The 14,485-nt window shown below is 35.5% G+C and overlaps 1 protein-coding gene across 3 annotated transcripts in view; it reads right to left on the reverse strand.

Moving 5' to 3' along the window:
- The window catches only part of sfl (N-deacetylase and N-sulfotransferase sfl), a 491,065-nt gene that overhangs the window by 18,442 nt on the left and 458,138 nt on the right, over positions 1 to 14,485 (reverse strand). For all 3 annotated transcript variants that reach the window (XM_083112039.1, XM_083112033.1, XM_083112023.1), the window contains 5 exons: positions 14,223 to 14,426; positions 10,914 to 11,040; positions 8,080 to 8,195; positions 2,850 to 3,035; positions 440 to 568 (listed from right to left, as the gene is read on the reverse strand). In XM_083112039.1, the coding sequence (XP_082968165.1) occupies positions 440 to 568; positions 2,850 to 3,035; positions 8,080 to 8,195; positions 10,914 to 11,040; positions 14,223 to 14,426 (762 nt within the window). The remainder of the gene's footprint in view (positions 1 to 439; positions 569 to 2,849; positions 3,036 to 8,079; positions 8,196 to 10,913; positions 11,041 to 14,222; positions 14,427 to 14,485) is intronic.

The following is a 14,485-nucleotide window of genomic DNA, read 5'->3' on the forward strand; positions in this document are numbered from 1 at the left end:
AGTTTATCTGAACCAATTTAAGCATGCTATTCACAAGTGTTAAATTTCCACTTCCTTCATACTTTTCTGCATAAAAATTAATCTGCTGAGAAATGGCAAGGCACTACTCTTAAGTATTATTTCAAATTACACATCGTTAAGCAATTCTATGAAAAATGTGATGTGTTCCTGGTTTGAATGGGAATTTTTTGTGTGTTTAACCTTTTACTTACTGGTACATGCATGAAGTGCTCAGTTAATTACAGAAATATGCTTTTGTTTTGTTCACTGACTCCGAAATCTGTAGACCCCCACTTATTTCAGGCTGGCGCCATTACTGGGTGTCAGTTGTACAAATTGCAATGAGTTTCTTGAATAAGTCTGTTATAACCGAAATTTTCTACTGATTATAAAAGAGTGAAACATTTATGCTAGCAGATAGGCAATGAGGATTACTTACCGGATTGTAAACTATTGTCTGAAACAGTTCACCTCCCTGGATAGCTTCGTCAAGTTTTTCTCGCCCCCCAGGGTATCTTTCAATATGTATTGTATGCGTGAAAAGTCCGCAAGTTTGTCGAGGTAGCACCTGAAAGTAAAAGTACATTTCTTAAAGTTTGAAACAAGGATTGTCTACAAAGGGAGGTTCTAAATTTGTCCCCCATACTCTAAGTAGCATTAGTGAAATCACTTCCATTCGTCTCACTTTCCCATCTTTCTGTGCAGCGCCGATCAGAAGATGACAAATTTAGGAACAAAACACCAACTGTAAATCTTTAGCATGAGCAGCAAGTTTGTGCTGAAAAAACAGAACAGTGTGAAGTATTGCCTGCAGTAAGTGGTATCGGACCTGTGAAGTTATTATTAAATATAACACAAGTCACTACTTATGTGTGGTTTTACAGGTTCTTTCCAAAAACTGATGTTTTCGACACATTGTCACATCCTTCCATCAGGGTAGTCCAAAGAAATCTCATTAAAAGGGTTAAAATGAATACAAAATGGTTAAAAGTAGAGGCACACAAGTTTAGTTTTTGACAAAAACATGAAGTGTGAAATAACACACTAGAATATTCATGGATCATGTTTTTGAGAGGTGTGAGATACATTTTCCTACCATATTTTGTTATGAAATGATGCAAAATGAACTGTGAAACACACACTTAAACACAAAATTTAGAGTTTCTATATAGACGCGACACTTTCTGAAGCCCAAGTTATCCTAAGAGGAAATCATGGAAAATATAATTAATTCTGCTGTAAATATTTGAGAAGCACAAATTATGTCCTTTACACATAAACTTAATACTCTGATAACTATATAAATGTATTATCAGAAGGGAAATGTTTATTTTATATTCACCATTTTAACATCAAAATGCCATTTTATATATGGCTTTTGATCCCGAAATGTGCCCAGTTTTTGTACCAATATCTTGATCTTTTATTCACCATAAATATGTGGCTCTAGTCATAAGGATAAAAGCCATAGGATTAAAAAAAACAGTTACAATGATAAGAGTTATAGGATTAAAAAGACTCTAAAGCAATTCCAGGGCTACAGGTGGTAGATAGTGACACTCATCTTTTACACAAGACAGCAAGTGGCCATGGTGCAGATTTTTAATCCTACAACTTTTATCCTTTTAATGTGATTTCTCTGGACTATCCTGACTGGCAATGGGTCCAAAATGTCTGTTTTTGGAACCTGTTAAACCACACGTGGTGACTTGTGTTTTATTTAATAATTGCAAGCTGCGGCTATGTGAACCTTCAAGAAATTATGTGAAGTTAGTGTTCTGCAAAATACTAATGTGTGTATTAATGGAATGTTAAGGTGAAATGTGTATAAAAGAGGTGCAAGCATCATTAGCCAACAGAGCTAGCATTGGATCCTTCCTACGCAACCATAATTTGCTGAGACACACCATTACTTTTGTTATTACTCCCTCGATGGGTCGTGTTGTTGTTTGTTGCTTCATCACATGATTTAAGTTAGAGAAATGGTTTACAAACTTTTATTACATAAGTGAAACAGCTATATGAATGAAACAGTTCAGATAAGAAATATCTTTGGCACATGAAATAAATTAAATTAGCAATTGAAAAGATGAAATTTTGTGATTCAGCCTGTGAGTCTTGCATTCTGCGCTAGTGCTGTTATGTAAATGTATTAACACAAGAAACTCTTGCTTAACTACAGTGTTCTATTAATTTTCAAATTAATAAATATAGTGGCTTTTGTACTGACTTTGTCTAACTGAGTTTCTGTTATGCAATACATATCTACCAGTTGTACTGGTTTATTTCATTTAGCCATGAAACAGATATGCAAAAATCACTATTAGGGGTGAGTCGATACGAGTTTAAACTGATACTGATACCAATGCTTATACTCTAATGGATTCCCAGCAATAGCTGATACTAGAAAATTTGTAAGAACTCAAAGTAGTCAGAATATTTATCGATCTATCCAAGTTTTGCTTCAAGATATTCATTATTTCATAGAAGTCATTTGTTTAATCACAAAATTAACAGCAAAAATATAGAAAAATATGCATTTTGCATAATTTCCAGGATGTTTAATACTCTGCAAAAACGTCATGCAGAATGTTTGTGTATCCTGCAAGATTTTCAGACAGAAAAAGTATCAGAAAAATTCCAACTAATATCATTGGTATCAGCTGATAATGATATCTCAGCCTATGTACAATCTATTGCAATAGAAAAATAGAGCTTAATATTCCAGCAAATAAAGTTTGGTTTAACCTAACATATTCCCATAGCCACTCAGAAGTTTCTTTATGTAATTTGGATCAGATAAGAATCTATATTGTGAAATTTTTAAATGTATACATCATCTCTAGTACCATGATATTCCTATGGATGAACCCTCTTCTAAGTCTAGCTGGTCGCAGATGAGGATACTCCTCGGTTGAAGTAACCCTGACGTTCCAAACTTTCTTCCAGGCTTCATACAGAGGTTCATGCACTGGATAAACTCCTGAGTGATGAGGTGCTATCGAGTACCCTGAGTCTACTGGAATTCCATGCTCCTGTAAAATAATATCAAGACTGTAAGTTCATTGGCATTTTTAAAAAAGGAATTCACAAATTGTAGAAAAAATAATATGATTTATTAAGTTGGGATTTTGGGCCATTTTTCTTGCACTGTTTTACTACAAAGACAGTAAAATATAATAACTGTTGAAATGAAGTACACTCGATTTAATAACTAACTGCCTGTACATATGATATCAATCCTTCAATAACAGTCAGTGGTAAGACTGATTCTACATTTCACAGCTGGATATGCACATGTTAGCCTTGCCATTGAGATATCTATCAATGCATTACCCTAAGAAGGGAGGTGGGGATGACATTCGATGGACTCATGCATCAGGAAATGCTGGGTATGCTAGAGACTCGAGTTAAGAGTCCTGGTTGAGCCTATATTTTTCACTAAAATTTATACATAGTACATATCCTGTGTGTGCAAAATTTTAAAGTAATTGACAACTATACACTAGATGAAAATAGACATTGCCGATGTCATCAGTGTTTCAAAGGCAACAAATACTGTTGTGGTAGCACTGGCAGAGCCAACTACACAGGTAAAACAGCAACAATGAAAAATCAGGCAAAGCCAGGGCTGCCTTGGACAATGACACAGTATGCCAGCGATTCTTGATTCGAATCCTGGTCGAGCCTGCATTTTTTGCTAAAATTGCTACATAGTACATTTCCTATGTGTACCAAATTGTAAACCAATTCTACACACAAAGATGATTTCAATGTCTAAATTTGAAAGTGAAAACAAGCGCATCTAGGAAATCTTGTGCTTTATTACTTGTAAGGGAGACTGGAGCACATTTGAACATGGAGTAGATTTGAACATCGTGAATTTCCTGGAAATGCAAAGAAATTGTGCAGAGTTGACAGCAGTGGCAGTAGATGGCAGCACTGCAGATGCACTGTCAGCTGATAGCCGGACCATTCATCAGTTCCTACACATTCAGGGTGAGATCATATATGTCTAACTCATTGAAAATCAATTCTTCTCATTAAAAGTTACGAGAAGATAACAACCACATAGAAGGCCAAGAGGTGTGTTTGGTTATATAATACAGGGTGACCCAGAGATGTATACCCATTTTGGAATGAACATTACACAGTTAATTGTACACCAAACTCTATTATTTTTCTTGTATAATGTGTGTGATATATTGCCATTCATTTTAAATTTATTTTTTATTTATTGCAGTCACCATGGAGTCGTTGTCGGTGGAACATCGCGTGTTCACGTATGATGCCTATGTGAGAAACGGCGACTCAGTGGTTGCAGCTCAGAGGTTATTCTGCCCGGCACTTCCACATAAGGCAGCATGGATCAGTTCCAACATGCAAAACAATCTTAAAATGAGTTAAGCAGTTTCGAACCACAGGCACTGTAACTCCAAAAACACCACCAGGTGCTGAACCTCTGAGCTGCAACGTAGGCATCATACAAGAACACGTGATGTTCCACCGACCAAGACTCCATGGTAACTGCAATAAATAAATAAATAAATGTAAAATAAATGGCAATATATCACACACATTATACAACAAAAATAATAGAGTTTGGTGTACAATTAACTGTGTAATGTTCATTCCAAAATGGGTATACATCTCTGGGTCACCCTGTATTATTGCTTATAGATAGGTTTGTATCCTACTATTATGAAATGTATATATCTATTAGCTTTTCCCTATGATTTCTCTGTCATAGCCCTACGGGGTAGATTTGAACTGCCGAGTCAGGGCACATTTGACCAGCACTCTTGGGGTACATTTGAACAGTGATCAAAGTTCCCGTAAGTTCATCATAAAAATATTAACTAATGCATTTCACATGACTTTAAATGGTGAACAGTCCACGTAGGTCATGGATGACAGAAACTTTGTTTACAAAGTTTCTTGAACACTTACACATCTTCCTAGATGTAGCAAACTATTTTACTAATGGATAGCCACAAGAGCTATCTTTTGATGCTATTCTGTTTGCAAAAGAGAATGGAATAATAGTTCTTGTAACATCCCCCCTCAGTGAAGGCATTGGATCCAGCCACTAGATGTTGGCCTAATGGGTCTTTTTAAGGGAAAACTACTAGTGGCACAAAACAAAAAGTTGACAGCAAATCCTGGAAGATACGTCACTATTCACGATCTAGCATCTTTCACAAACACAGCCCATTTAACTTCATTTACGATTAAGATTATTATATCGGCATTTGGAGAGCACGAGATATAGCAACTTTCTAAAGATTATGAATTATTGCCTGTAAGCAATATGGCTGTAACTAACACAACAGGAAATATGTACACTAAGAGTACATATATAGCATTAAACATTTGGTTTCAAATAAGATTCAAAACTTCCCCCTGTTTGTTCAAATGTCCTCCATGCATGGAGCAGATTTGAACATATTACCAATGTTTTGTTTAGTGCATTTAACTTGCAAAATAAACTGCGATTTTTGTGTGCAAAAATGTTCTTATGCACTAGAACCCTGCTTTTGTCTATTTTCTCTACAAAACAGTAATAAAATAATTTTGACTATGAAATAAGTCAATAAAATTTGTAGAGTGTTCAAATGTGACCCAGTTTACTATGGAGAGCAGTACAAGATTCTCTTGTAATGAATAATCAGTATTTACAACTCTCAGCTCTTGTTTAATGTTTGAGAAAGTTAATGTAATTTGTAAATTGGTTAACATGTCCAAGAAGAGTCCAGTAAGAGCTTACCATGCACAAGGAGTGGGGATAAGGCCAAAGGGGAGACCAAGAAGTCAGTGGAAAGAGCAGATAGCGGAGTGTTAGGAGAAGAGGACAAGATTGGATCACCGTGGAAAGAGAGGAGTGGTGGAAGACCAGGAAAAATGGAGAGGCTTGACTTCTATGCTGACCCAGCCAGAGGCAGGAAACGGCAAAAGATGATGATGATGATGATGATGATGACTTAACACTTCTCACATCACATCAAGCTAAGGTAAGGTCCAGGAATTTCAAAAAGAGGTCCATGGGACTTTTGTGTTAGCTTGCCAATGTTTATTATTATTATTATTATATATTTCATCTTTACATATATCTACGATTTTTTTTTTTTACTTAATATCAGTCAAACCCATTGGCATGCCATAGCTTGTCTCTACCATATCACTGATGCTAAACTCTGCCAGTGATATGACATTTGAAAGAATACAAAAAGGTTTACTTGTTGCACTTCTTATGTAAGTTTTACTAGAGAGTTCATACACAGATCTAAAACATCACATCTGTGGTGTGGATCTTGTAATTATCAACATTTTAACCATAGGCGTAGCTAGAACTTTATATTTGGGTGTGCACAATGAAAAAAAAATGAGGTCTTGTACCTTTTTAATAGCATATTTTGCAACACAATCACTTGACTCTTTAACTGCACTGATGTTTGTAAAGGAATATAAATTCACTAAATGACAGTGTTGAAAATTTCTGAATATATGTAGTAGAAAAAAATCAAATTGCATAGAAATTACACACACACAAAATGTTCATAAATGTTACAAACAAATACATCAAAATACACGTCATCTATAACAAGAGGCGTCTGTCAAAAGGTACAATGTTCTTAAACTCATCAATAACTTCATTTACATCAATAGACAAAGCTTTTTCCTGTTCCACAAATATCAAGAGCAGGGCTTCCAATCTATCCTGCTTCTGAGTTGCTCTTAATTTAGTTTTAACTTAACTAAGCTTGGAGAAAGCTCTCTCTCACATGTGCAGCTTGTGGCAGGTATAGAAGAAAGGCGGTGCAGTACAGAGTAGAATGCAGTAAATATCTTCTTTCTCCAATGACATCAAAAAATCGAAAATCTATAGACACTCGTTTCATCAGCGATAATGCACACGTATATACCAAGTAATGAGATTTTCAACTTCTTATAAACTGCCGCTTATTTTCTCTCTTATTGAAATATCTGTCTTTAATTCTCTTTGATAAAGCAGCCCATTAGAGTGTGCACACCCAGCACACCCCGTAGCTACGCCTATGATTTTAACCCTCCATTGGTATGTGTTTCAGAGTAACGCAGTTGGTATACGTGCGAGTGTGGCTCTCACATACGAATTTCATATTTTTTGGCATTTTTTCGAATATCGTTTTACATTTATCACATTAAAAATACTTTATATATATATTGCCTAACACATATCACTTACATGTTAAAATTTATCTTTTTTTATTACATAATAACAAAATTATATTATTTTATTGCTATATTACTAATTACCTATTGTGAGAGACAATTTATCACCGAAAACACAACAATTCTTATAATTTAATTTGGCATTTACTTTTGATGTTAACAAATTTGCACAACATTAGTAATAAATTCAAAAATTTGTTACATGTTGACGAGAGAGATGTACATTCTACTTCGTAGTTTCATCCCACCCAATATATTGAGTGAAAAGAGCACTTAAAAATAGGCTCATCTTCACAAGGAGTTTGATCCGTGTTGCCAATAACTCCTCAACAACATTATCACCAGTGCCCTGAGAATCAAACACCCTGCCCAGGTCTTCTCTTCTTGTCATCACTTGGTTCAGCAAGCAATGCTCGGAACTGCCGTTGTTCATTTGTAACGAAAATCAGGTTTCGTAGTTCATTTAGCCAGAAATACTGTGAATAAGTGAATTAAGTCAAATGAAATACTTACCAAAGAATCAAAACAGAAAACAGTGATATAACACGAATTCAGTGCACACAGAAGTAAAATATGCATGAAAAAAAATGGTTACGTGGTTGATATACGTGTGAGCTGAGCACGGAGCTCACAAAACACAGACTGTCATGAAAATGACATGTCTGCACAGAGAGAGAACAATGCCACAACCTAATTTGGCTTCATCTGGTCATAGACTTTCCAAAATACAACAGCTACACAAGAGCAGAAAATGATATCATTATCTGGGCCTGAAAAACTTACAATTATATCCAAGGGTGAGCGCAGCACTCTCACGTATACCAACGGAGGGCTAATATAGGAAGCCCCAAATTATCTGCAACATACCTTTGCAAAATGTCTATTCAGTGTCATATCAACTTCTAGCTGGCTAACGTTGTCATACAAGTGAGGTTGTTGGTGATTCCACATGTGACCAAACCATGTAAATTCATCTGAATGTTCTGAAAATATAATTGTTTCAAGTTAATCTATGTGGAATAGTTAATCACGAAATTTAGTAGAAATACTTAACATTATACACTAAATTTATTACACACACAACTACTATTTGTTAACAAATACACAATACATCATTATGCCACTAGGAACTGAATTGGATTCTCATGTATTGTAAAGTCATAAGACACTTCTGGGTTGTAATGATCACATTGAAAGTTAGTGGGACTGTTACAATCCAGAAGTGTCCATGACTGTACAAGTATACAATTTTACTTTTCAGCAACATGCTGAAGTCATCTAACAACAAACTTGTGTTTACAATAAATTTTCAAAATACATGTAAATTAAAATATATTTTCATCAACTTGTTAATTCACAATGCTCACATATTTAACTATCTCATAATAATAAAAGGGCCAAGTGGACTGTAGCAATTTTTACCAAAAGGGTAAACCCTTGAACAATGCAAGTAAAATAAAGATAACATTGTTGATATCAATAGCCCATTATTGCAGTAAAGACTAAATTAGGGCATATATATTTTACTTATGTATTATAAAGTAGGCATAAGCAATTCAACAGACTGTTATTGCCAATAAACAATAAAAGAACAAATGAGAGGTTGTTTCACTAAAGTTTAAATGTACAATTTAAATCCATATATAAGGTATGCCCAAATGAAAAGGAGACTACGGTTATATCTAAAGAATATTATTTGACAGAATATTTGCATTACATAATATGTGAATTACAGTTAATGTGTAACATGATACCTACACGTAATTGCCATTGATATGGATGCACTGATTCAGCATGTAGGAAGGGAGTGGATGGCTTCAGTGTAGAAACTCCTGGGTTGCTTACAGATCCAGTTTTCCACGGTGTTCTGCACTTCCTTCTCACAGGTGAACCGTTGACCTTTCAGTGATTGATTTAAGGAGCCGAAGATATGGGAGTCACATGGGGAAATATCGGGGCTGTATGGAGGATGTGTGAGGAATTTGTGAAGCATGCTCGCCTCTGCAAACTGGGACAAACACTGCACCATCTCTCGGCAAACATATTTACCTTCTTCAATTAGATACAATGCTACTACAGCAAAGGTCTCCTTTTCATTTGGGCATATCTTATAATAACAAAGTTGAAATGTATTTTTAAATTCTTAAAACTATTAGTAAAAATAAACAGGGTCACACAACATCAATGCAGAAGTAAAGACAAGGGTAGCAAGCATCAATGACATCAAAATGATGGGATGCTATTGGAACTGACTTATAGAGGGTGCTGCCCAGGCAGCACAAACTACATTTGTGTTATTGTTTATTAGTATTATACCTTGAGAGTCATTGTTTCTTTTCAGGCAACTGCAAAGGATTGTTTGTCACTGCCATATCTGTGAACAGTAGAACTAAAAGGTACTTCATTTATAACAAATGAAAAAGTATGAACACGTTCTCCAGAATCTAACTTTACATTGGTGTAGGATACACATCACTGTTTCATTTTCTTCTGTTCTTTAAATCAAAGTTCCTCCTTCCCCCTTTGTGATCCCCTTTCAAAACATATCTGTTCATATCTGTCACCTTTCCCACACTAGTGATCGCTCGACAGTTCTTGTGCCAATCGGAAAAGAGGAAAATGTCGTCAGCTAAGCAATGAGCAGCACTTAAACATGTGGTGTTGTCACATCCTAGTTTATTTTTTTGGAGTCATTCAAGAAGTTCATTTTGCGATTATTGGGGTAGTGGTTAGTATGCTGCATGTATATTTGTGCATTCCCATGTAGCTTATTCGCAGCCTCGTTTCCCTGAACAAAGGTGGTTGACAGGAAAGCACAACAAAGTCATGTGGTTTCTGCTAGAAAGGCCAATGCTTGGTGAGCATGGGAACAGTGACAGCTTATGCCAAACATAATTTAGTGCTCAAGGATAGGGAATTCACATGATGCAATTGATTTTGAGATGGCATCCAGGTCCCGTGATGTCCCATATTGCACTTTAGAAAAATTGCATGAAAAATGTGTATATCGTGTTGCAGCCCTAATGGTTTGGCACTCTCTCGCTCATGTCCTCCTAAAAGACTGCGTTTGGGGTACAAATCTGACCAGATTAAATAACAAAATGAAATATGTTTTCTAGAACCATAACTATCGTGATTCAGAATGGCAGACACAAAAAGGTAAGATGGAACTTACCCTGTATGGGCACTCACAGTCTTGAACCCCCCCCCCCTCTCTCTGAAACCTCCAGCTCTTATCTCAAAGTAATCTGACCCTTTTCTGATCACTGCTGGCCCTTTTTGTTCCATACGCATTTCGAATTGCACCACGTTCACCCAGGCAGTGACCGGTCATTTACCTGCGAAACTCATTTCTCATCATCTTTGAGTTGCGAGACTCATACCTGCACCGTCAAACATTCCACGATATGTCCAGCAAACCCAATCTTTGCCATAGCAAATAGCAAGCAATGGCATGGTTTAAACTGGAGAAGTCTTCATTGGGTGTTATAGAGTAGGTTGCAGAGAGTGAGGGGTCCATTACATGTGAATTGCAAAGCATTATTCTGATTGAAATTATAATTTTATGCACATTTTGCAAAAATAATTGCTCTTTTCTTTTTTTAGTATCTTGGCTTTGGTTCCCATATAGTAAAATTTAATAAACATATATGTCTAAATTTAGTAAATTTAACAATTCATATAAATCTATCAGAACATACCTAAAAGCATGTCATCGCCTAAATTTTCCTGAGCAGTACCATGGTGAAAATACTTCCCTGAGAAACCAAGGTTGAATTTAAAGCCAGGAACGAGTTGCTGCAGTCGCCTCTGAGTTTCTAACAATGCCTAAAAAGTTAAAAAGTTGCATGATAAATACACTAATGAATCATACACACACAAAGAAGTAAGGAGTTACTAAGTAAACAGTTTCACCTGACAAAGTATTTTATAATTGTTTTGATAGGCTCCTAAGGGTATACTGGTTTATGGAATAATCATCAATCAATCATTATGACTCAATTTTAAAAATTTATTGTTTCCAAGACATGAGTTTATTTCAGGTGTTTTATATTTGATTAAGAGAAAAATGGCAAAACAAATTGTACATCTATGTGTAGAGCTAAACAATCAGCATGGATAATAAAAAAAGAATCAAGTATAATCCCAAGTAACTACAATTGTTGGGCCAACTGCAGTTTATAGTGGGAAAGGTTCCATTTAAGTTGGTTCGCAAATTGAAGCTGGTCTTACGTTGGGCCTGCGGTTCTTGCCATTTGCCCAACCATGCAAAAGTGAGTCAAAATCAGTTTTAAAAACTACTTTTTCATGTTAAGACAACTTTCAAGAATTTACTGTAAATTCTTAAGTGACATGTACCAGTGTTTCTTTTCGAATATTTCACACACATACATACTGGAAATATAATATTTTTTTAATGAAAGTAGATGCTATTCTTAACTAAATTCCACAAAAGGTGCAAAACTAAGTAAACTCTATAACGTTTTTTGTGCTACAACTAGAAGGTACCTTGAAAAGAATGATACCATATGAATGAAGCACTGTGTATTTTTTATTTTATTTTACACAAATAATTTGTACTATAGTTTATGTTTGTTTCTAAACTATAGTTTTCAGTACATTGGCCCAACGTAAAACTACACTACATGTTGGCCCAACATAAAAACCATATGTTGGCCCAATGTAAAAACCATATGTTGGGCCAATGTTGGAACCACGGCAAATATTACCATTGTCCAATGGTACGTTCTTACCTTTGGCCATCCATTTTCAGTATGGTTGTAAGCCTTGTAGGTTGTATTATTAGGTGGGCTTGTTCAATAACTCAACAACATGTCCAAAAATTAATTAATTAGCATTTCATTATAATTAATAATGTATCTTGTTAGAAAATGTATCACTAATACACAGTGGTGGCGATTGTGCTCCAAAACTGGGGGGGGGGGGGGGAGAACAGTTTACTTTCGCTTGGTAGATAAGATTTAGCATAGTGAGGAGGCAAAAGTGGCTATTGCTAATACAGGTGACAGCAGATGGCACTACTCGGCATGGTATGGTTTATCGAATCCAGTGCCTACACAAAATTGCCTAGTGAGAAATATCTCTGTGTGTTTCCTTATCATGAAACAAGAACTTGTGTCACAGTGCAAAACTTATTTCAAGACAAGTTTAAGAAGCAACCACCACCTTTAATTGGTACAAACAGTTCATTAAAGGTGAGTGTGTTTGCAAATGTAAAAAGCAAAACATTCTGGAGAAAGAATGTCTTGAATCTGACTAAATCTTGAAATGTGTGTGTTTATCCATGGAACACACATTGATAAACTTGAAATTGTCATTGTATGTAAATTTTCTGATATCATACATCTTTCCATTTACATAATTATGCCCTTCTACTACAACAGACATTCAGAGTTGTTGACATCATTTTGAATAACCTGTATTTTTTAAGTTTAATTCGCTAGAAAAATCTAAAACAACAACATCAACAAAAAAACCTTATCTCTGGCAAGTCCTGATATATTAAAATTACAACTTTAACAGTGTTTTCATGTTTCTTTACCATTGATTTCAGGGTACAAAGAACCTATATAGTTATAGAAAGGTAGAATTTTAGTTTCTGCAAGCCATTAACCACTTGCCTGATTAACCCAAGTTAACTCTGAATTTGTTTTTGCTTTACATATTATTTACCCGAGTTATCTCGTTAAAATCGTGCAACTGCAGTGCACTTTTCTGCCTACCCATACAGACTCATTTGAGCTTTAAAAGGTGTTAATTCCCATTTTGGCCACTAGATGGAAGGTGCAGATAGCTTGCTGCCATCTACCGGATTCCCATGACACTACGTAGTTGTCACCTTTCCAGTGGTACTTGTGGTCGTTGTGTGAGTGTAGTGCCAAAACTTACAGAGCATTTTTGTGTTGTGAATACATTCTGTTCATGTTTTAGTGTTTTCCATCGTGTGAAGAATGACAAGATGAGCAACGACAAGCTTACAGACAACAGTAAAGAGGAGGAGGAGGAGGAAATGGACGTAAGTGGAAGTGATACAACAGTGGACAGTGTGTGTACTGACGATACAGATAGTTGTGGTGGTGTACAGTCGCCTTCCAAAATCTTTGCTTTGGTATATGATATGTTGGGAAAGGGGTACTGTTTGACAATGGACAATTATTATAACTCACCACAACTTGCAGATCTGTTCATTTAAAAAAAGACTGATGTATTTGGAACACTGAAATGCAGTAGGAAAGATGTACCACAGGCTCTAAGAACAGCCAAATTGAAGAAAGGTGAAGAAGTATGGTTGTAATGCGGCAAAGTGACAGTCATGAAATGGAAAGATAAGAAGGATGTGACATTGTTGTCAACCATCCATTCTGTTGAAATGATGACTGTAACACAACGTCACAAAGCAAAAATTAAATCATGAATGGTGGTCGATTACAACGACAAAATGGGTGTTGTTGATCAGCATCTTGCTTCGTATGCCACACCAACGAAGTGCGGCAAAAAGTATTATAAAAAGATTTTCTTTCATCTGTTGGATCTGTCTCTTTGGAATTCAACATTAAAATGTGAAGACATTTTATTTTCCACAGTTTATATGCTATTTTGAAACATTTGTAGTACTTTCCATATATGTACGAGTTAACTCGGGTTAATAATTATGGAGGTTTTTTTAATAGTTTGGTAACCTTATTTGACCCCAAAAATAGAATTTCATTACTGTTCCTTAATTGCCGATATCGGTACATTACAAACACACAATAAAAAAAAAAGTGTAAAATATGGACCACTTTTGGTAAAATAATGTGTCAGGCAAGTGGTTAAGAAGAATCTGATCATGATTCACTTGTTATTCCTCGCTTACATAGTTTTCTTTTGTCAATAGAAGTAATATAAAAATGGAATAATTTGTTTCAACTCCATCAAGTTATATTTTAATTGGTTTGAACAACAGAATCAGAATTAATTATTATTACATAAAAAAACAGATAACTCACCTGAACATCATCTGTTTTCAAACGTGTCCCCTTCTCCCCAACAAATATATCATCTATGTCGACAAGGAGGAAACGCTGCAGACTGATGCTGAGCTGTCCATGGCTTAGGTAGGAGAGAGCATCTAAGAAGAGTAGCCTGTGGAGCCAGAATCTTAGTCCAGCCCCAAATAACACACGCTGAATACTATCATACATGCCATGATCCTGAATGAAAGAAAGAAAAAAAAATGAAAGTTACAGTAAATACATATATTAGTAATGCA

The sequence above is a fragment of the Lepisma saccharinum genome, chromosome 1, assembly GCF_977018435.1.
Source record: "Lepisma saccharinum chromosome 1, izLepSacc3.1, whole genome shotgun sequence".
NCBI lineage: Eukaryota > Metazoa > Arthropoda > Insecta > Zygentoma > Lepismatidae > Lepisma > Lepisma saccharinum.